The sequence below is a fragment of the Plectropomus leopardus genome, chromosome 15 (genome assembly GCF_026936395.1).
Source record: "Plectropomus leopardus strain MGB_pleo_1.0 chromosome 15, ASM2693639v1, whole genome shotgun sequence".
Classification (NCBI taxonomy): domain Eukaryota; kingdom Metazoa; phylum Chordata; class Actinopteri; order Perciformes; family Serranidae; genus Plectropomus; species Plectropomus leopardus.
In genome coordinates, this window is record NC_142190.1 from 30,080,059 (window position 1) to 30,103,806 (window position 23,748).

Here is a 23,748-nt window from a genome sequence, read left to right on the forward strand (position 1 = left end):
AATTTTTATGCCACAGCCATCAAAGCATAAAAACATGCATTGTATTATTGCTTGATGTCATTCTGGGCTTTTACCTTGGAATTTGGAAATTCCACTACTTTCAACCTAATGATGTTTTTCGGGGGGGGGGTTGCTGGTTTTTTTTTCCCCCATATTTGGCAGATGGAGAGAATACATGCTATTTCCACTAAGTGTACTGTAACAATCAATGTTGCTACAAATCGTTCACATATCCCAGGCTGTGATCATCCCCCCCATCATGACAAAAACCTGTCATTTAAGGGATTAAAATTTGGAAAATGAATGAATATTTGATATTTATGATTAGGACTGATTTTGGAAACACAATTAATTTAATGAAAGACGCAAAAACTATTGATGTATAATCTTTTTTAATGCTTGATTTTGAGAAGCACTATTTGAGCGCAGAGCGATACAAGTGTGTAATATTGAGGCGGGCCCTAAGGGTTGGTAACTTTAGTTACTGCAGCTGAAACTTTTAGTCGATTGATTAGAAAATTAAAACATTACATGGTTCTCATGTAAGAGGACTTGCTGCTTTTCCTATTTGAATGATTTAATTTTTTTGATTTATTAAATTGATTAAACATTTTGTGCATTGACTACTTTTACTTTACTTTTTACTTTTACTTTTTAAAATACTTGAATACATTTCCCCTTACATACTTTTACTTAAGTCACAAATTTAATGCAGGACATATATTGGTAATACAGTATTTTTACAGTATGGTACAATAGTTTTACCACAGTAAATGATCTGAATACTTCCCCGACCACTGGATATGATTAAGACTGGAATTCTATACTTGTCACCTACAATTGTGGAGTTTACTGTGGAGGAAGTGAAACCTATGACTTAAATAGCCACTCTTATAACTCTTACACTGAACTATTCCTTCATTTTCTGGGGACCCCCTGGAACTCCCTCAAGGACCCCTGGGGGTCCCCTGACCTCTGGTTGAGAACCTCTGGTTTAAGTATAGTTGTTTGCATAGCTTTACTTTTAGCTCAACAGAACTTAGCTGACCTAAATCTCTCATGACAGCAGGTCAAACAACAGGTCAGAGTGCTCACATCTCAAATATCAGGTGCTCTCACATTCAGAAATATCACAGCTGCAAACTTATCAGGGGTGAAAAAGTAAATGTAACGCAGTACGTTTGCTCAAGCACTGTATTTAAGTACAAATTTGAGGTATTTGAGGTAAATATTGTAATTTTCATTGCACTGTTTCTCTGACAGATTTAGTTAGCTATCTAGTTAAAACCAAATATCTCAAGATGTGTTGATGTTGAATGTTTGTGATAAACTGAAAGATGAAGCTAAATAAACTCTTAGAAAACTTCTGGAAAATGCAGCATCACAATGCTGAACATGGCTGTTTTTCTACCTTTTTAGAGATATGTGGTTCTCACAGGAGAGCCACACTAAAAACATATAATGCTCTTGTAGAATGTGAGGCATTGCATTGGACCAGGTAATAGTATATGAAGTTATTTTATTTTGCCCCATAAATGAATATTACATAACTTTAAAAGCATTGTATTTTATTTCTTCATCTGCCGGTGGGCAATCACAATAAGAGTGTTCACAAGATGATGTTGATTCCACAAGAGAAGAGACTTAATGATCACTAAAACTGGTTGGAAAAGAAGTGGGTATATTGATATCTGTACTGGTTTCCAGCTAGATGAGTTGTTATATTTCGGAAAATCAGTTATCGCTAAAAAAAACAATGCAGATTCCAGCCTTGGCTCTTTGCCGCACGCTGGCCCTCTTTCTCCCCCTTTCACGCTTACTCTGTCCTATCAATTAAAGACATAAAAAGGCCAAGAAAATAATCTTAAAAAAAACAAAATAAAACAATGCTGTGCATCCCTGTTATTCAGTCTAGATTTCATAAGCTGGGCTTCTCTGGCAGTGTTCTTTTCTTGCATGGCTTTTATTAGGCTATCATCCATCTTTCTTATGTTCATTGGATAAATAGCTTGTTAAATGGTCTATGACAGCAGGTCAGGATATTTCCTCCCCATAGATGCATCCAGGGAGCCAATTCAGCAGAGTAATCAGATGCTTTAGGAATCAATGCTAATCCTGAGACCTGCCTTTCTTCATGAACTCATAGATTCGGAGAATGGACACAGTGCCATTCTGTGCAATGCCTCCATTAAGTTTGCAGCCTCCGAGTTAATTTGGCCCGTTATGTGGGGAATACAGGCTCATGAGCCAGCTGTAGTCAAAGACAGATGAAATCTCCAGGGACGGCAACACTGCTCAATGGTTTTTCTCTCTTTCAACTCAGTAGTAATAGAGCTTTTTCTTCCTCTCTAATTTAAGCTAATTTATTGTTTGTTTTGCAAGGATGGCGCACAATTAAAAGTAATTGCAGCAGAGTCAGCTAGCAGCTAATTTGCATTTGCTGTCCCTGGGCAGGTAGACAAAAAAACCCAAAAAGCAGGGAAGCAAATACACATAAAAACAGCACAATCCATAAAAGTCCATCAGTCTCTGACTCGTAAAGGTCCCTGGCTCCTGTTAGGGGCCCCTCTCAGCTGCATCCGGATAATTGACATCTAAGGCTGCAATAATGACCACTGGTTATAGGAGTCCAAGCCCAGTTAAGACATCTTATATGGCTATTGATTTTTTTGTGTGTTTGGAGTGAGTCCTAACAGGATTCCTGGAGGTTTTCCACCATTCACTTCAACAATAGCTGGCTCTCTACAACAAAGTGTGTTGCTGAAATAAAGGAAGATGCTGAGTCTTAGAAATATCTCAGATAAAGGGTGGAGACTCCAATGTCAGCTCATTAACTCACAGTTTGTTTCAGACCTCAGTATCAGAGTTTAAGGTTCAGTTTCAGGACAGAATCGGAGACAAAATTCATCAGATTGATAAGTGTGTCAGATCAGTCTACACATTCTGTTCCACCCATCTCTACTCGCTGGCTAATGAATTCGGCAACTACAAAGTGAGCAGCACATTTCAGATACATTTATTCTATCTTTTATTTAAAGTTTATCTGACAGAGCTCCTCAATGGAGCTCGCTGTGCCGCGTAGCGGGGCCTCCGGGGAAAGGAATATTCTTATATCTACATAAATATGTGTTTCTGCGCACAGCATGCTCAATACAAATGTAAGTCATCCATCAAGGACCACAAAAACACACACAGCATCAGCAACTAAACAAATATGAAAATCTAACACAACACAACACAAGGGTTGTGAATGTCAATGAATTGGTTAGTATGCTACTATTCGACCAAATTCTCATTGGTTGGACAATCGCTGGTGTTACTTAAATAAGGCCGAATGTCCATCAAATGGTTTCTTAGCTTAAAAAAACGACAGCTGCTGTTGTTCAGGAGTTGTCTTTGTCCTTTCTTACAATTGGTCTTGCTGGTAAAATATGAAAGTAGCTGCTAGATTTGCTTCACTCACCAGCCAAAAACAACAATGGTGATCTAGTGACAGTGGCAGGTGGACAAAAATGCTCATTTCTATCCCTTACCAGGTAGAGTGCACTCAGTTTTTTTGCAGATGTTTTCCCCTATTTACTAATCAATTGGATGAAGAGTAGATAAAATTTCAGTTGGCAAACATTTTATTTAGTTGACTACAGCCCTACAAAACATTTTTTTGTCCGCCAATTTTTACATGTATGAGTGTGTTTCCAGGGTAAGTTAAGAAAGTATGTAACTTAGCTAAGGCCCCATCTCTTAGAGCTAAAATGAATCCTTTGGGGTCCAAAAACATTGCAGAATGCTAAAAGGTAACATGTGCTTCTTCACGCTGTCACACTGCTTTAGTGTAAAAGGCTTTCAAGGCTGTGTGCTCCGCTACCAACACCAACTTCCCCTGTCATCACCATCAGCTTGGGACTTACAAGTATTTTCTTTTTTTTTTTTTTTTTTTTACCTGTAAATGGAAACTGAACTGCCTTTGAGTTCAACTGGTTGACACCCCCCACCCCACCCCCGCCACCAAGCTTTCCTGTCACTCTCTATTACCGTCTAATGAAATTCCTTAAGAGATAATCTAATAACTACTCTGTTCCCAATACAGGTCTTTCTGATCATGACAGAGGAAATAAGTCTCATCCTATCCTCAGGCACTGTCCTTTCATCAATGAGCAGAGTGCCAATCTCACAATTTAAAGGGGATAAAAACTGACACACATGAAAAACACTCCCTAGATTGAATGCAGAACACGCTGTTTGACTCCTGTTTAACCTGTCATCAACTGAGTCAAAAAGCAGAAGCACAACAACTCGAGCAACTCAAAAGCCCTTAATTCTCTGCTGCCTCATTTCACGAGCATTTCCTCCACAGACTTTGTTCTTGGCGAGGCGGACTTCAGCAAAATTAATTTTCCTGCACATTTAACAAAGCTGCAGCCCTCCTGCTGAGATTTGGTCAAACAAAGCGTTTCACTTCCTCGTTTTAATGCAACCCAGCTTCCGTGGAGCTGTCAAATGACATCATTACTAAAAACAATCTGACACTAACCACAGGACATGAGTCATACTGCGTCATGTAAGAGGCTGTGTGTATGTGTTTGTTTGTTTGGTTTGGGTTTACCCATGATCTCATTTAGTTTCAGCTACCGCTGCTGTTTCTCCCTTGACATTTCAGTTAATAACGTACTTTTTTTTAATGTTGTTGGGGGAGTTGTTAAAACTACAGAGGAAAGCCCCCTGTACTGCCCGACACAGCAGCTGGAGCCCAGTGTGAGGCCCCAGCATTAGACACACTTCTCACCTTGACAAAAGAGACTTAGACAGCTACTTCCCACTGAGCAAATATATTTTGAAGATGGCCTGATTCTGCTTTTTCTTCTGTCATCAGTTTCTCTCTCCTGAAATTTAACATGTTTTCTCTGTTAAAGGTGCATTTTTACAAAAAAAAAAACATAATCAGGGTTTCCCTCACATTGATTTATTTGTGGTGGCCCACTATGAACAAAGCATCTGTCGCCACAATTAGATTTTTCTATTACTATTAATATTATGATTATTATTATTAATTTCTATTCTATTATCTTCTACTAAAAAATAACTTGTGGAGAGCTCTGCCTGCACTGCATTTATGAACCTGCAAAAACCTTCTCTGTGTCAACAGGGGAAACAGGATACAGAGGGACACACACTCATTAAAAATAAAATAAAAATTGATTTTGCTATCGTTATTGTTTCTTGTGCTCTCCCCTGCTGTCACCTACTGCCACACATACACTCTATTTCTGAGGACAGTGACAACACTACTATGCAGACACATATAGCCCTTCTCCACCAAAATGAATGTGTGCAGTCGGGGCTTTTAAACACATACAGTATAAACCCACTAAAAATAGGCTATAGACTGCTTTCCCATTGCCAGCAGACCAGAGCTGTGTACATAGCTCAACAGCAGATAAGCTTGTGAGTGGGGGTTGTTTCGGTGTGTCCGCTGGACATCAAGGACAGGTCGGAGAACAGGTAAAAGGCAGAAAGCAGCAGGGACAGAGGTTTGTGAAAACTTAATGGTTGTTACCACGTGGTTACCGAGCACAAAATAGCGCGTTCACCTGGGTGTTGTGTTTCCATCAACGCTGATCAGAGTCAGAGGAATCTTTTCACTCAGGTGTGAATGCAGATTTTACACTTTCCCATTGCATAAAAAGCCAGATGTTAACAGGTGTTAGCGGGTTTTTTTGTGCAGTGGAAATGACGCTATAACCTCTGGCCGTTTAAGACAGTATCCTTTTTTTTTTAAATAACTGAACTGCTTTGAAAGGTTGCGTCATGGTCATTAGTCATACGGCATCACAGCCTGGCCAGGCAAACACAATAGCCCTGTGAGTGTTACTGATACCTGATACTCTACTGTGTAAGACACTTATTAGTAGACTCCTCTCATCTAATAGACCTTCTTACGGCTTTCTAAAGTAAAACAAGGAAAGGTAAATAATTTCCAAGAAGTTACAATTTATGAAGTTTAAGTTTGTGATGAGGCTTTGTTCACCGATTTATTTTTCCAGCTGTGAGTTTATTATAGACATCAGCGTTTCAGCCGCTGTGTTTCTTGGAGATCTTCATTTATTTGACAGTATGTTTGCATTTACATGTGAATGAGCAGGAAACAAGTCAATTAAATACAGACACATTTTGCCTGTCGAGGCTGCTGACTTAAAACGGTAATCCAGCTCGACGGAGGAAATCAGGCCCTCTGGGGAGGAAACCGTAGCGCTGAATCACTGATGTATTACTGTAGACTTAAAACCATGACCACAGTCTACCACCACATTTTTTCTAACTGATGATTTTATCATCATGATATTCCCGAGCTGTCTAAGCTTTATAAGATATATCATTGCTGCTGGAGGTGAAAACCCTGTTTCTCCCAAATGTCAGTTTTTCAGAATTTACATAAAGCACCCTTGCATTTTGCTAGATCACTGTGTCATTTCATGACTTTTGAAATGATTTCACCAGCAGATCATGGGAGCTGGAGTTTTCATAACCGACAGAGGAACCTTGTAAACCTTTAACCCCTTTCACATGACAACAGCCAGTCATGGGCTGTTTGTGTGACGTGTCTGAGCAGTGGAAGGGGTTGAATGTAGGCTTTCTGAATAACAGATCAAACTGAAGCCATCTGACAGAAAGATTTAGGTGGGGCTTCAAACACACTGTGACCTTTGGGAAATCTGCTACTGGGATTGTTGGATAAAGGTAGCTGAAAGTAGCTTCCCCCCCCCCCCCCTCTCTCTGCCTTCACATATCCAACCCACACCCCTCCCCTCACCACCCCCGACCCCCACAAAGGTATTTTCCCTCCAGAAAGAGACGAGCCATTTTACATGTCAGGGCAGATGGAGATAGCATTTCCAACTGTCCCGACCCTCAAGCTAAAGTGACTTTAATTGCATACCACACCCATTATCTTGTCTGGCTACCCCCACAATCAAAACTATAACCCCCTTTTTTATTTTCAGATGAGAGGACAGCTCAGTTTAGAGAAGCTTCACCTTTTATCCACAACCTAACACTTTCAGTACTTAGGTTCATTTCAAAGCATTTGGGTAGAATATAATAACAGTGACTGGAATGAATTATAAGCTGTGTTAAAAAAGGATCAAAGATCAAAACCAAAGGAGCAGGTACTGTAATGGGGCTGAGTCCCCAGAGTCCACTTCAGTAAGCGAGGTGGCAGTCTGATGCTTTTGAAGCATCAGAAAGCATTTTGAAGCATTTTGGATACATACAAATACTCTACCATAACCACATGCACTTATTTGAAAAAGCAGCTGTTTCCTTACAACTGAAGTTCACGAGTGATCTGTTTTTGATATAATTTGTTAACTGTTAAAAAAATTCAAACAAGATGCCCCCATAATATGTTAAGCAGGCAGGGCTGAGTACCAAACTCCGTACTTTACCAATTCATGTTAAATCAACCGGTGATGAATGAATGTATCTAAGAGGTACCTGGGTGTGAACGCCAAGCTCAGAAAGAAGGCTGAAAAACTGCAAAGTGCTCCTAAGCCAAGAAACCGCCAGGAGGACACCGTGGCCTGCATCTTGAATTTGGGGCGCTTTGCATCAGAGACAAAGGAGCTGCAGAGAGCCAGCAGGTTTATAAGGGAGACAGAAGCACCCGAAGCTCTCCAGCAATCCTTTTCTATTTTATTTTACAAACTACGACCTCAGCTGTTTGTGATTAAGTTCTTCAATTACGTACTTATACCATATGTTCCAAATATGAATGGTTACTGTCCCTGGGCACAGGTGGCAATGAAGGTGATACAGATAATGACTCGATTACCGTTAATGTGATTAGGATGCAAGTATCATGCTTGGAGATGTATAAAAAGTGGTTTTCAAAAGTAGCATTCTTATTTGGCTCACCCTGAAGGCAAATACAGAAACGTCCCATTCAACACAATGCTGTTGAAATTTAAAAAAAAATAAATAAAAAAGGAGATTGATGAGACAAACAAGCCTGTGTGCTGTCATCAACGCGCTGAGTCCTCTGAGAAAAGTCCTGTGACTGGAATGGAAATTGGGAACTTTAAAAAATGCTGCTGCAGCAAGCATGACAGATCATCATGCCACCGGGAGGATTAATTGTTTATTTGGCAACATACCAATTTGGTCGACTTTTTAAAGTGTGTTAGTAACGTGGTGAATAAATATCTGGCAGGTAGCAGAACTTAAAAATAAGCTTGTTTTTTTCCAACAATGGTCACTTATATTCTCCTTACTACAGTGCATGGATCTAGGCCAACAAAAACATTTAAAGCTTATAAATTATACATTAATTCGATCAATTCAATTGAGTTTTGTCTGTGATACCAACAACACAGGAAAGCGTGGAAACACTTCAACAAAGTTGGCCTTCATCAGGGGCCAAATACCCGCCCCACCTGAGTTTGGGTAACTTTCACTTCTCCATGTGCTTTACTGCTTTCTATCAATGATCTTTCTGGAAAGCAGAAACATGACCATCTTTTGGTTAAACGCTAACTGTACTGACAGTTAAAATCAAAACCTGCACTGTCTGGCTGAGGTTAGTAGAACAAAGATCATCTTATGAAGGGACCAGGACTTCAGGGATGTATTATGAAGAACTTCGGGGGTGTTCAGACTAAAAAAAAAAAGGGAGAAGTGAGACTGCGTTGGTGTTGCTTAAGGTCAAAGGAAATGATTGGGTAACAGATCGATGATTTTATGAGACACAAATCTTAGAGCAGTTGATCACATTACTGTGAGACAGGATTTCACAACTCTAGAGATTAATCACAACGACAATCACTTCTGTTGTAATGAACACAGAGCAGACACACAATGTTAATCCAGCCAGGAATGTGTGCTTGCATGTATGTCTTGCCGATAAGGGCGATGGTGCATTTTTTTGTGACAAAAGTTCCTCTAGGTTCAACTTTTTTTTGTCATCCGGGTGACCCTGCCTGCATGTTTTTTGCCTGAGCCGTCTGCATTGACACCCAACACTGCATCAATGTAGAGGCACTATTCAAGTGAATGAGGGGGTTGCATTCTTCCTCAATGCTGATAACAGTCTTAAAGGAATATTTCTCCCCCCAAACAATCATTTATGTATCAATTTCTCACTGTGTTAAGGTGAATTTGTGAAGAAAAATTGTGTTTTTCTCACATGCCTCCACAGTGAATAAAGAATCCAAAAACAAACTAACTGAACTAAAGTCATCGGGGTCAACATTTAACAACAACACAATTGTATCAAAACATCTGTATACAAACTCTTATAAACCAGGTCAATCATTCATCCGGCTGTATGCTCAGTACTTCCCAACTGAACTGAAAGTGAAACTACTTTTTTCAAAGCCAGACTCCATTGGCAAAAACATTCATTTCACCTCGCTGAACACCGGAGCTGCCGGTCTACCACTGCCTCCATCCTTGTGTTATTATGGGATGTTGGTGTTTTACATCTTTAAAACTTGTGCAAATTCATTTGAATTTTTTGTTGGTATGAAAAAAGCCAATGAGCAAGGAACTGGTAAAATGGGAAAAGCAAACAACTTGAAAATGTGTTTTAAAAGGAATGAGACAGAGGAAAAGATGTTATTATCATATACATTATATATTAAAAATAGGGAAATGTCCAGAAAACTTTTCTGTAAGTTTCTAGGGTTTTTTTGGTGTTTTTTTTTTTTCAGGTAATTTCCTTGTTCATCATTGTTTTTACTTTTTGTGTCTTGCGGATTTATTACAGATTTACTTGTAACCACTTTTCAGGTCATTTTCGATTCATTTCTGTTTTTTTTAGTTTTCTTTTCTTTTCATTTTCACATATTTTTGTTATAACCTTTTACTCTTTTCTTCTGCAGACTTTCAGGTAATCTCTTGTTCAGCTGCTCTTTGCCTTCGCCCCTTGTTTTTGAAAGTCAAGTCAATTAGATCAAGTTTCAAAGGATTAAACAGCGCGTTTGAATTCACTAAATTCAATTTTCTTCATGAACTCAGTTTATTAATATATTTTATATTATATACTTTTCTTTTTAGATTTTTTTTTACATCACAACTCAGCAACTTGTGTATCATCAAAATTTTCCAATTTCTCAATTGAAATTACGACTAAGGTGGGTTCCGTTCATGTGCTCGTAACTCAAAAATATGGTTATTATGATATTTCCGTGGAGCCCGTGAAGGCAGCATTACTGCAGACCTAAAATGCTTGCTCACAAAACAGGGGACCTTTACTGAATTATGTGGAAGCTCGCTCTTATATCACACACCTTATGTGAAAAACCTCTCTCTTGAAATGCAGTTCTCTGTCACTAATTATGACTTTTCCAAACAGTGTTTATCTTTCACCTTTACATTTTTTTTTTCCCAGCAGCCCACACTTTGCTGTATCCCCTCACATCTGTGCTGGCAGCTCACCACTCCAAAGTCACCCTGAAAAGCCTCCCGTGGCTTCAAACTTTTAAGTCTGAAAGTCCCTTTGAAAGCACTCCCTCTTTGAAGTGAGGAATGCTACAGATCAAGCTGGAAACTGACTTGGGCTGCTATCGACTGTGCTGCTTTCTGTCATTATGTGCAGGATAAATATGGATTTCATCAGGGACCAAATGAAATGTGACCAAAAAAGAGCCTCCTGTGGAGTCACTGATCCGGAGACAGGCCAGATAGCATCGAGTGATGGAGATGGTGACCCCGGCTGTGTCGGAGTGTCGAGCTCCAATCGCCCCCCACCCCTCCCATCACACACACCCACTCACCAGTCAGACAGGCTGCACCGCCCTCCAGTCGCTCTGACAAAGAGCAGCTCTGTGAGCGACGAGAGACGGCCAGCGACAGAGACAACTGATAGATAAGGGCTGCGGGGACATTTATTCTGACTTATCCTCTGTAACTGACACAAGACAATGTCAGTGGTGCCAGAGCTGGTGATAGTGTTTGAACTCTTTCCCTGTTTTCTCACAAAATAAAAAAACCATCCACTATCAGCATCAGAGATTACACAAGGGCTAAACCACTCACTCCCAAAATAGGGTTTTGGTAGCCCCAGGGGCCTTTTCAAATTTTCCAGGTTGTACCCTTCAGCATGACGAATATAAATCTATAAATGGACCGCTCTCATTAGATAATACATTTTCCCACACAAGAATGCCAATCCTCTGCACAAATGCGAGCTTTTCGAGAGGGAAAGAATGTCCTCTGACTCGAAAGACAAAAGTAAATGAAATGACATGAAGTGTTATCGTGAGGCGGCCTCCTCTTGACCCACGAAGACGCACACGCAGCCACACGCAACACACACAAACACAGGCTTGGATTACGACCGAATTTTAAACATCCTTAATTACAAACAAATGATCAGATAGCAGCAGCCACATTTTCACCCCCGGGGTTCAAACCCAGCTCCGCGAGACAGCTCCTCAGAGGGGGGGGGGCGGCTGTTTGTTTGGCCAGGGAGGTGGCTTTTATTAAAAGAAACCGGAGGAGGAGGGAAAAGCAGCCACCTGTGTTCAGTTTACCCACCTGTTTATTTACAGGAGCGACCTGACTCCACATTTTAAAGCTGGCAGAGCCCTTAATGATTACATAATCTATAGTTAACCCTCTAAAACCTGGAGCCACATCACCGTCATTGTCCTGCGTTCAGATGCCCTTCACGAGTATTTCAACCTTGGAACCCTGAGAAAATGGTACGATTTCTGTCAAAAACGTGTGTATGTGTGTGTGGGGTGGGGGGGGTGGCAGTGGGGGAGAGTGGAAGGCAGTGAACAACTTGGTGTGAAATTGCAAGAAATTAGTAGGGAAAAAAATGAAGCGAGGGAGAAATGTCGAGGAAAACAAGAAAAATTGAGGGAAAAGCTAAATTAACAATTACATATTTACTACTATGTTACAAAAATAATATTTGGGTTTTTTTCTCTTTTTTTGGAGGGGGGTTGTTTTTTTCTTGTTGTTTGTGGCACACTATGTCTTGCTAATTTTGTGGTCATTTTATCTTTTGTTGCTCATTGTGTTTTCTTAATAAATCAAGCCAATCTGCTTCGCTCTCAAAGGGTTTTGTCATTTTTTTTTTGTTGTTTTTCTTCAACTAAATTTCAGGTAGCCTAATTTTCTTGTAGTATTTTTTTTACAATTTTTTTGCAAATGCATAAAATGAAATGCCAGATTTTTATTTTACTATATTATGATTATATTATTATTATTATTATTATTATTATTATTATTATTAGGTTGTTTTTTGAGAAATATATACTTTTTTTTTTTTTTTACAATTTTCCAGGTCGCCTAATTTTCTTGTTCTCTTTGACTAATTTCTTGCTTATTTTTTGGTAATTTATTCTTCTGCTCATTGCCTCTTTCTTTTTTACGAAATCGAGCCAATATGCTTAGGGTTCAAAGGGTTAATATTCGCCAGCACTTCCCTTTATTTCTTTATTTTAACAGTAAACGGCTTATCTATGAAAGCCCAATAAACCAACGGCGGAATTTCCAAAGTCTCGCGCACAACATATTTCAGCGGGCATAAACACGTGAACCTGGCACAGAGCCGTAACTTCAGGTGGAAGTTGCTTCATCATGCCGGTGAAAGCTAACCGGCAAGTTACTCGTGAACACAAAACACAACCTAGCAGCAGTATATCGCCTATGTATTCTGTGTAAAACCAGCGTTTTCAAACTCTAGTCAAAGCTTTTCCCTCTGACGTTACATTTTTAATGAGGCTTACCTTGGAAAAGAGTCGCAGCGCTCACGAGAGCCAGCAACAGGAAAGCAGCAGAATCCATCCTTTTTACAGAAACTGTCAGGGTTTGTGAACGCGTCCGCGGAGCTTCAAGAAATGAGGAGTTTAAGTCGGTCTGAGCTGTACAAATACGGCCCGCGAGATATGTCACTCGTGTTTGGTAGAGGCGTGGAAAGTCCGAAACATACCAAAGTCCGTGACTAAGTGAGGCAGCGCAGGTGAAACACAGAGCTGAAAGAGAGGAGGATGGGAGGAGGAGAAGGAGGAGGCGGAAGCTGCCCGGGCTCTTCGGGGGTTTTGCTTGTTATGTTGCCTTCAGGTGCTGTCGGAAATATGGGAACTCCTTGGCTAAATGGACGTGAGGGTCAGAAAACAAAGCCCATGGCTATATTTAACGGATTTTTTTCCTCCGAAGTAGACTGATTATTCATTGCGGAGGCCTGGAGTTTTGACATAACAATACGCGGCATTCAAAGTGGACAGAGTAACACTGTCAGTTTCTGTCCAAAACATTAGAGGGCGACAAGCAGCTTATCAAGAAATAACCCGAAAAACAGCAAAAAAAAAAAAAAAAAAGAAAAGAAAAAAAAATAAAAATTTACAAGAGAATTACCAGAAAATAAGCACACAAAAAAAGATTAAATAAAATAAAATAAAATAAAATAAAATAAAATAAAATAAAATAAAATAAAATAACAATCAAAAACAAAACAAGTCAAGAAAATGACCTCAAGATAATGCAAAAAAAAAAAATAAAATAAATAAATAAAAATAAAATAATGTGGGCCCATTTTTTCTGTGACATAATTCTAAATAAAATAGAAACCTAAAATAGGTTATCTAATTTATTTTGTTTAGTTTATTTTCCTTTTAATTTATTTGCTGTTTGTAGTTGCAGTTTGCAATACATTTCTCTCCAAGTTGCTTAATATTTTTTTTCCGTGTTTTTGAAAGAAATCAAACCAAGTTTCTCAGGTTTTACATTCTGGGGAAGAAAACTGATGTAGAATCAGGTGTTTAAAGTGTTTAACAAGCAAAATGTCAGTATCACTGTGGGAACATAGTGGAGTCTTATCTGATGAATGACAAAATATTATTGGTTGAGGCGACAAATTATGCAGGCTATGGGGGTAAGATACTGCGCCTCCAGTTAGTTCTGGATAGATTCCATTTCCCAAACAGACTGTCATCGCTTTCTGTGCCGCAGACTAAAACACTTAGCTAACTGATGTGGGAATACATTATGTATTAAAATATTGATTTCTAAAGCAAAGCCCCACCTGCTGACAGCAGCAAAAGTGTGGTGTTTTTCCTTGTCTTTTCTTTCAGAAATACTTTTAATTGTGGCTTAATGATTGAAACATCCTCAGTTGCTACTTTTATTGATCATGAGGCCAATTTAGTGGCTTGATAGAAACCTTTACAATGGTGTTTTCGGTGTGCTTGGCTCGAGAGACTGCTATCCTGAAAATAACCCCACACTTGTAATGCCTCGAATGTTGGAAAACAACAATATGCATGCCCCAAACCTTGGCATAAAAGGTGTATGGCACAGATTTAATCTGACTGGCTTTTCCCCCAATGTAATATAGTTGGCTAGTTGTCAAGCACTGATCTCAATTGCTGATAGATGGCAGAAGTTAGTATTTATTTTTATAAAGACAACAAATGCACTCACCATGACCAATGTGGATTCTCTTCCACAGTGCACATTTCAAAATCTGACTTTTGAAGAAACACTTTTACATCAAACACTTGCTTTAAACCAAACTGCCTGATAAAATAATTAAATTTAACCCTTAGAATAGAATAGAATAGAATATTCCTTTATTGATCCCCCATTGGGGGAAATTCCAAATGTTACAGCAGCATGAAAAAAGAAAAGTGAAATGTAACAAAGAAAATAACAATAACAAATAACAATAAATAAGTAATAAAATAATAAAATAAGTATGTACATAGAGGAAATAAGGTATGTACACATAATAATAATTAAGTAATAGAATAGTATGTACACAAAAGATGGATTAGAGAATAGTACAAAATTTTGTTGTGCAAATTACTCTGGGATGAATTTTGGATGAAAAGGGATGGTAGGGATGGTTTAGCGCAATTTACACACTTTTCATTCTTAATGTTTTGATCATTTTGGCTGTGTTCATGCATATGGCATCAATTTTGTCAAGATTGTGTATTTTTGTTTAATTGTTCCAACTCAACTCCCACAATATGTCTAAAATACTCTATATAAACAAAATTGTGACATTAATACTGTTATGTGCCAAAAAGAATGCGTCCTAAATGCATCATTTCTGATCCCACTGCCATCAAAGCATAAATACATGCATTGTATTATTTCTGGGCTTTTACCTTGGAATTTGTTATTTTTGCTATTTTCCACCTGATTCTTTTTTATTTTCTTTAACCATATTTGCATAAGGTGAAAATACATGCTATTTTGACTAGATGCACTTTCACAATCAATGCTGCTGCAAATCACTGACATATCCCAGAGTGGAATAATCCAAAAAATAATAATAATCTAATTTGCATGTAGTGTGCTGAAAATAATGTGTTTTTTTGTCCTTTCATTTCATCTTAAAACATAGTGGCATCATGACAAAAACCTGCCATTTCAAGAGTAAAAATTCTGAAAATAAACGAGTATTTGATATTTATGATTACAACTGATTTTGGTTTTAATAAAACGTCAAAGAAAATAGAAAATTAATGTTAATGTTGAATATTTGTGACACAATAACAATACAATATTTTTTGAAAAGCACATTTTGTGCATTTTGTGTGTGTAATATTAAAACATGCCCTAAGGGTTAAATGGATTGCTAGCTCATCAGAGAAGCCACTTTTTCTTTTCTTTTTTTTTTTTTTTAAAGCTTCCTGTGTGTGGTAGTTGGGCAAAAAAAGGCTTTCAGGATTTTAAAGCATCTTTTTGGGAGGATTAGCAAACATGAGAGCAGCAGGAAAATGCAGAAAAAAAAGGCCTTGCAAAGGTAACTATCTAAATTGGCAGCACTTACAAACAAGTAGGCTTTAGTTGAGGAGAATGTGTGTGTGTGTCCTTGTTGGATTATCACCATCTGTATGGAGAATGTCAAACAGTTGCAAAGGATAATAGTAAAATTGTGTAAATATTGTGTAAAACCTGAGCAAAAACCAACCTGTGTGGGTTGTTTTTCTTGTTTATTGAAAAACATTGTGAGAAGGCAATTAATCAAAATTATCCAAAAAATGGTTAACCCCGCCCCCCCACCCCACTCCAAAACCTGAAAATGAACGAAACAAGAACAAAATGACTAGAAAAAAAAGTGCTTATATACAAACACATGTAAGTATTTCCATGATACAATTTCCCCTATTTTCTAATACACTTCTAACTATTTCATCTCTCCAAAAAAAAAAAAAAAAAAAAAAAAAAAGCTTTTCAAGTCATTAGTCATTTGTTTTGCAGTTTGCAGGGCACCTTATGCCAAGATGCCAGATTTCCACTCAGGTTTTTAAACAGACACCAGTATTTTTTTTTCAGGTTTCAGAGGTTTTAATGCTTGTAAAAGGTGTCTGAACGCAGCACGAGACAACTAATGAGGTGTTAAAGGGTTAAAACGCTATCTTGAGTGTATTCTCTTCAATATTGCTCTGTAACTGCAGCCATCCAAGCAGCACATGTATCACATGACGTTTTTTTTATATATATCATTTGAGTACATGTCCTGCACTCAAGGCCTCTGTAAACCCATTGAAAAGTTTACGAGGGGCACCTGAAGGCAGCATTTTTCCGCCTTGCTCGCTCCACCTTCAGGCCCGCGTTTTCAATAAAGCAACAGTTTGCTATTATTAAAAAGAATCCGCGTGTAATTCATTTCCAGAAACTGCGCGGGGACGCTTAGAGGCTCTTCCCTACGCATCCCCCTCCTACAGTACCTGACTACTGAAATACCTTTGTGCTGCTGTGAGAAGGGCCTTACCTGAGGGGACACTTAACCCTTTGGAACCTGAGCAAAAAAACATGGGGAGAAGGCAATGAGTAACTTAACTAGATGTGGCCCAAGAATAAGCAAAGAAAAGAAAAGAAAAGAAAAAAACATAAAGAAAATGAATGACAAATGGAATTAAAAGTGCTGAAAATTAAAGAAAAAATACACTATTTTTGAAAAACATAATTTAGAATTATAACTATAACAATTATAAACATAGTTTTCTGAACACTTTTCCCTATTTTGTTTTTAGATTCCCCAATTTCAAAACTAATTTTCAGGGTATTTTCTTGTCACCTTTTACTAATTTCTTGTGATTTGTTGGACATTTATTTGTAGAGTTGCTCATCGTCTGTGTTTTTATTTTGTTTTGTTTTTTCTTTTAAAAAATCAATATATCGATCCGAGGGATTAAATATCTTGTGAAAGTCATCTGAACAACGCAAGAAAACTGATGTCGATCCAGGTTTCAAGGGGTTAAAGTGTATTCACAGAACTGCCTTTTGTGAGACAAATAAGAGCAGCTGTGATATGGTATAAATGCATCTTAATAAACTTCTCCCTAAATCAAAGCTACATTATCTATATTTCATAGGGGTGAAAACAAACAGAAATTGGGACATAAGTAGTAATATGATGGCAATAATGTTATTTAAAATACATTCAATTAATTAATTAATTAATAATAATAATAAAAAATCTTACAGTGGACTCACCGGAAGAATTAATAAACACTATCACTGTCTTGACTACATAAAAATCTTTATTGATTTAGCAGAGCTGATAAAAGTCCATATTGTGTTTCATACTTTATGTACTATATTTATATTTGATTATGTGGCAAAGCTCACATTCAATAAATGTATTATGAGTGCATTGCAGATTCCAGCAGGTTTTTTCCTCCAGACTCTAGCAGCTGAGGTGTGCTTGAATGAATTCTTAGTGATGTTGAATATATATATATATATATATATATTTTTTTTTTTTTTTACTTGTTTCTGCTTCTCCACAACATGGAAACAATACTTCATTGACTGCTGTATTTTGCACACATAGTTCCATAGAGGCCATGGGTCAGTTTTAAACAGAATTCTTAGATCTGGCATGCATTCATGTCTTGTTCAAGGACGCCTCAGCAGTGCAGGTGAGTGTGTGAACACAGACATTCAATTAAAGAAAGGCCTTCAGAGTGGCGGTTGTGTCACCAAAGTCACTGAGTCACATTGTGTAAACCTGCAAACTCCATCTGTGAAAAGAAAATCAGCAGACTGACAGCAGTAAGTTTGACATTTGGTCGATTGCATTCAGAGTTGTCATGGTGAAGAGTCAGAAAAATGTAACTCATTAAAAAAAATCATAGGCACAAGGCAGCTTTTAGCTGCAAACAAACATTACTGCAGGCTGCTGTCTGTATGGACCAACGCTGAGTTAGAGGCTGTTACTAAAACACAGCTCACACACATCTGTTTTGTGTTCTTTGGCGACACCTGTGGTAATACACAGTTACTGCAGTTTGTTTGTTGGCAGACAGGCTTGAAACCAGTCTGGTGAATTTATTTCTATATTTTCATTTTATGAGCCCTGCAGCTGGTGAGATAAAACTGTTACCACAGTTTTGTGTGTGTGTGTGTGTGTGTGTGTGTGTGTGTTGCTGCAAAACGCCATCACCATTATGTGACCTGATTTGGCAAAAGAGTAACTTAACGGTTATTTCTTTTAGTGAAAATCTTCAACATTATTAATTAACCCTTTGAAACCTGAAGAGACAGCACTTTTCTTGTGCTGCTCTCAGATGCCTTTAGTATTTAAACCTTTAAAACTTGAGCAAATTGGCAAATTGCTAAATTGCTGTGATTTCTTTCAAAAGCATGGGGGGGGGGTACTTAGTACTTTTAAAGCTGTTAAGGGTCACCATTATTAGCAGCCTCTCAGCAACAAAAGCATTGGAAAAACATTTTGGTAAAAAAAAAAAAACAATTAGTAAAAGTGTTTTTAACTGTTTAACTTACCTGGTCCATTTGTTTTAGAGAGAAATTCTTCTGCAGATAATTGTACTCCCTGTGAAAACCCCTTGATTAATGAAAGAGTTCAAATTCACATTTAGCACACGGGAGCAGTTTCAGCTGATTGCAATCTGCATTTCTCACCACTAGATGACACTAAGTTCTGCACACTGTTGTTTTGAGTTTAAAATTTAACCAGCATTTTTGTCAAATTGTTATATGTTGGTCAAATATGTGAAAGTGCAACCAAAACTGGCTGGCTGTAGCCAAGATGAATCAGCCACTGGCACAGATTGCTGAACTTATTTCAAGGACAAGCAGTTGATATTTAATATATTTGTTATTGTCATCAAATCCCATGAAAAGACTTTGCCAGCCTGTCTGTGGCTCTAAGCGTCAAGCCCATTAGTTGCCTACTGAGATTTTTAAAAACTTGAAGAAAAAAAACAAACAGCTGATTTAAGTTGTTTTCTGCCTATTTTACTGAAAAAGTAAGAAGTGCATTTGTCTAGTTTTATACCATTTAGAAGCATATTTGGTGCACAAGTGAGTATTTCTGGTTGCAGGACAATGTGTCATTTGTTGTCAATTTGAAAAATATAGAACATCACCAGACTTATCTTTTAAGCTAATTAATAGGTTGTTACTGTATTTTCAAACATATCTAACAACCACTACATTTGTTAAATTACTACATCATAAATACACCATTGCAATGTGACCATTTATTCTTTTTGTCTAGCCGCTCTCAGTAGCTTTATCAGAGCACATGCACATTTTCAGGTGCTTCCAATCCCAGATTTGAATGTCTAAATAATGACTAACCAACATTTATTTTATATCATACTGTATATTTGCCAATATTTTCATATCTGTTGCAAATGCAAACTCCTAAAGCAGGAAAATCACATAACACAAGTTTGTTCTAATAAATATGGAAATGTTGTGTGACCATTGACCTGTCTGCAGGAAAGCTGATTCACAGAAGCTGGTGGAAGTCTCACTCTCTCAGGTAATCCAAAAACAAACAAACAATAAAAAGGTAACAGAACAGGTGAACAAGCAGCCTGCTCCCACTACACTGTGAAGTGTCTCCTACATGTAGAGGGGAGCGAATGAGCAAGTGTGGAGCAGCTGTGCAGGAGGGCAGCTGGTAAGAGGAGCAATCACCCAGTCAGCACAGGACAGAAACTCTCTGGGGACATCTCGTGGATAGAAGTGGCACGACTGGCTCTGGTCAACCAGAGGACACAGGAGGGCAAATTCATGAAGAATGGATTAGTGTCGTTGATAAAAACATGGATTGTGCATCACTTGCAACTGCTATCTACACCATCTAAAGGTCCAGTTCACAAAAATATAATGATGTTACAGCACAAATGTGGTCAAGATTTACAGCTGAGTGCAATTAGCTTTTTTATTCTATTTTACTTTTTTTTTGTATGCGGTTGCATTTATCCATGTGACAAAATTAAAAAAATATTGCCTCTGTGCTAAGACACAGTAGGCAGAACAAAAAAGGAATCTGAATTTTTAATTTTATCTTATTTATTTATTTACTTATTTATTTTGGACTGTTGGAATGTATATATATTGGGTTAGAAATGACCTTATACTGTTTATATATATATATATTAGTTCTATCATTTTTGTACACACTCTAAAACCAACCAACAAACAAATGAACAAACAAAAAATAACTAAAATGTTAGCTTCAGCACCACCTTGAAATTTTAGGTTGATTAAATATGTGAAGACAAGTTGAGGTCATTTTGTAATGACTTAAAACCAGTAAATCTTTCTCATCAAATAGCCTTAATTCAGTTGTACTTAACCCTTTGAAAGATGGATCTACATCAGTTTTCTTGTGCTATGTTCAGATCCCTTTCAGAAGCTATTTGACTCTTTGAACCCTATCATATTGGTTAGATTGAGCTCAAATATCTGGTGGAATAAAACCAACTTGGCAAGAAATGTCCCATAAATTGCAAGAAATTAGTAGATTTGGAAAATAAAATACAAAATGCTAGTAAAAATGTCTGGAGAGCAATATTTATAATGATCATATTTAAAAATATTTTTTCAAAACTGTTAATATTTTTACATTCTTGTGTTATATTTGTTCCTTTACCTTTCCATTTATTTGTTTATTTATTAATTTATTCAATTTTTTCAGGGAATCTATTTTTCCTTATTACTTATAACTTATTTCTTACTAATTTTTTGGAATACTTATCTCAATTTGGTCGTTGCCGTCTTTCCATGCTTTTAAAAGAAATCAAGTTTCCAAAGGATAGAGTATTTAACTATAGCTGAATTAACATCTAGTTCATTTGACTGGAAAAGTTTTTTTGTTTTAATCTTCACAAACTTGTCTTCTCAAAGTCAGTCAACTTGAATCTTCAAGGCAACCGAGAAACTAACTTCTTTTTTTTTGTTAAAAGAAATATTTAATTACAGTGTAAGTTGTTGAATTGTCATCCAGCTTTTAGGTAGTTAAAAATAATGGGTCTTTTTTTTAGAGTGCTTGCCAGAGTTGAGTTATAAATAACTCTGAAAGGAGAATAAAGTGTCCTCTGTCATAGTCTAGCTTGTTTGATGTGTAGTGCTGTCCATTGTGCTGATGTAACCGTCACAATAGATGTCATCAGACTGGAGGAACTTTTTCTTTTTCAAAAAAACCCTTTTTGTTGCATCTGCCCTGCAAGAACTAGAGACAGTTGTAGTTCTTAGAATGTGGTTTTAAAGGACTTTTATGGATCTTATTTCAGAGTAGGTACCCTTTCAGCACGAGGAAGAGGAACTGTGCATGATGGATGTGTACATTGACTAGTCAAAACACAGCCAGACCTGTTGTCCATGTGAACAACACAGAACACATATACCCGCTCGTAATGAAAAAAAATATGAAAAAAAGCAGAAGAAAACATGGACAAATGGATCGTCAATAAAGTCCAGACTTTACTGAGTATAAATGCTAAAGTGATTTTGACTTGTTATAGTGACGGTGCTGTACCAACTGCCAGGCCTCTTACAATGTGTAACTTCAGCTCCAGTTGGCTGATACTAAGTCATTATTTTGACATACTAATTATATATAAAAATCATAGATTGTATTTAAAGATGGACAACATGACAGCTCTCCCAAGGTGTAGTTTTCAATTTTGATTGCCCCCTGGTGTCTGTCTGCAGTATAGCCCATAAAGCCCGCCCCTCCATGTTGGAGGATGGTTTCTGTCACTGATGGTAGTCCTCATTGCTCTGATGTTCGTTCAACTCAATTTTTATGACAAGTTTGGTTTTAATGAGTTATTCAGTTCTACAAAAAGGGAATTTTCCACCATGATCAATAGCTGTGACAGCCAATCCAGGCTCTCGTGTTCAATCAGGCTGCCCTTGATTGGTCAGACAGGTATTTTGGCAGGAACTCTACGTGGGTATCAATACTGTGCAGACTCTGGCTCTGAATGACATCATCAGGGCAAGATGGCAGCATCCATATCATGGATATTTTAGCCTTACTTACGTGTAGTGGGGGTAAGTGCGGGGTGCATTGTCCACCTTTATATACAGTCTATGATAGATACCAAGTCATTATTTTAAGATACTGAGTCATTATTTTGAGAAAGTTTCTCATTATAATAACTTACAATTTTTTTTTTTTTTTTCTAATCTGGCAGATATAGGCTTCTGTCGCAGAAGTATTGTTCACAACATCAGGCAAGGAACCAAAAGAAACCATACTGAGGATTTATATCTCAGTGTCAGCGTGCTGCTACTGATCATTTCACTGTAACTGGCTTTTAGAGCTGATCTTTGTGAATCGGACTGTTTTTGCATTTGAGCTCATTTGCATCGAAAGGCTCCAATTTTGTGCCAAAGGTATATGCATATTACCTCATTTAAATGTACAGAAGCACTGGGACATTGTTTGCTTGGCAGCACAGTTAGGGGTGCACTTCACCAGGTGCTTTGAGAATTAAATTATGTCTTTTTGTCTAACTTGGGCAGATACAGCTTCTGCAAGAGCTCTACAATCCCTTTGCGAGTTAGCCCCAGAGGGTGCATCTTATTTTTCTTATCTGCATATTTACTTCACTTGTGCCTCCCTCTTACCTCTTGCTTCTGAGGCAGACATTAAGGAAATTGAACTGTCTATTATTGCTGCTGCACAACAGTGAGTCAGGACTGGGCATTTTTAAAAGGAAGAAGGAGAAGGAGGAAGATGAAAAAAAAGAAAGAGGGGGTAAAACAAATGAGAAATTCAGATCCACACAGTACAATGCCTGAGCAGATATAAGCTTGTTTATTCTGCATCACCCAGAGCTCAAACTTAACAACCTCAGACACAATGTGCACGTCATGATCTTGATGAGCTGCCAAGTAAGAAACCACAGATTGGCTTCACACTATGACTCAGCACTCACCACGATTGCATGTAGATTTCAAACTAGTGTCAAAAATCCAGTTAACAAGACAAAAGTCTGAGAATGTTTGCACTTCAACTACAACATAAACAGATGGCTGCAACTGAGTTTAACGATTAATTGCTTCATAAGGGATAAACTGTTGTTTAAAAAAGCTCTTATTTCCATTGATGCAATTCTTGTCTTTAGTATTATTATAGCTGGGATTAGATTTGTCTTAATCATGTTATATTTAAATATATAAATGTTCTCAGTCCCCGAGAAACTTTTCAAGGCCCCTCTGCTACACGTTGTTTACACTTTAAAAGTACAAACGAACGGAGCTGGCGAGCAGTGATATTCATTTTAAATTTATACCCCCGGCAGAGTGCTTTAATTCATGCATTTTAAATTCAACACGCACACAGGGGGTGTTGGGAGTATATAAATAAGTTTAAGTTTAATACACAGCAGGTGAAAGCAAATTATATAAACTGACGAGGCACAAACAAATGAATTAAATGACTCCTACTGGTTTATCAGAGGAAATACTGTGGAAGGAAAACTTGTTGACATGAAACACAAACTACATGCTATA

General features: G+C 37.7%; 1 protein-coding gene and 1 long non-coding RNA gene across 4 annotated transcripts in view; both read right to left on the minus strand.

The window, feature by feature from the left end:
* Positions 1-13,026, minus strand: part of alcama (activated leukocyte cell adhesion molecule a) — a 112,126-nt gene extending 99,100 nt beyond the window's left edge. For 2 of the 3 annotated variants that reach the window (XM_042498804.2, XM_042498803.2), the window contains exon 1: positions 12,735-13,025. In XM_042498804.2, coding sequence (XP_042354738.1) covers positions 12,735-12,792 — 58 coding nt within the window. In that variant the 5' untranslated portion in view covers positions 12,793-13,025. Of the gene's footprint in view, positions 1-12,734 lie in introns of all 3 variants that reach the window. The other variant, XM_088088218.1, reaches the window with a different exon arrangement.
* Positions 13,027-17,786: 4,760 nt separating this feature from the next.
* LOC148187349 (uncharacterized) lies at positions 17,787-19,869 on the minus strand. Its single transcript, XR_015779032.1, has 3 exons — positions 19,704-19,869; positions 18,751-18,799; positions 17,787-17,987 (listed from the first exon to the last, which is right to left on the minus strand). It is a non-coding gene; the product is annotated as an uncharacterized LOC148187349 (long non-coding RNA).
* Positions 19,870-23,748: the final 3,879 nt, after the last annotated feature.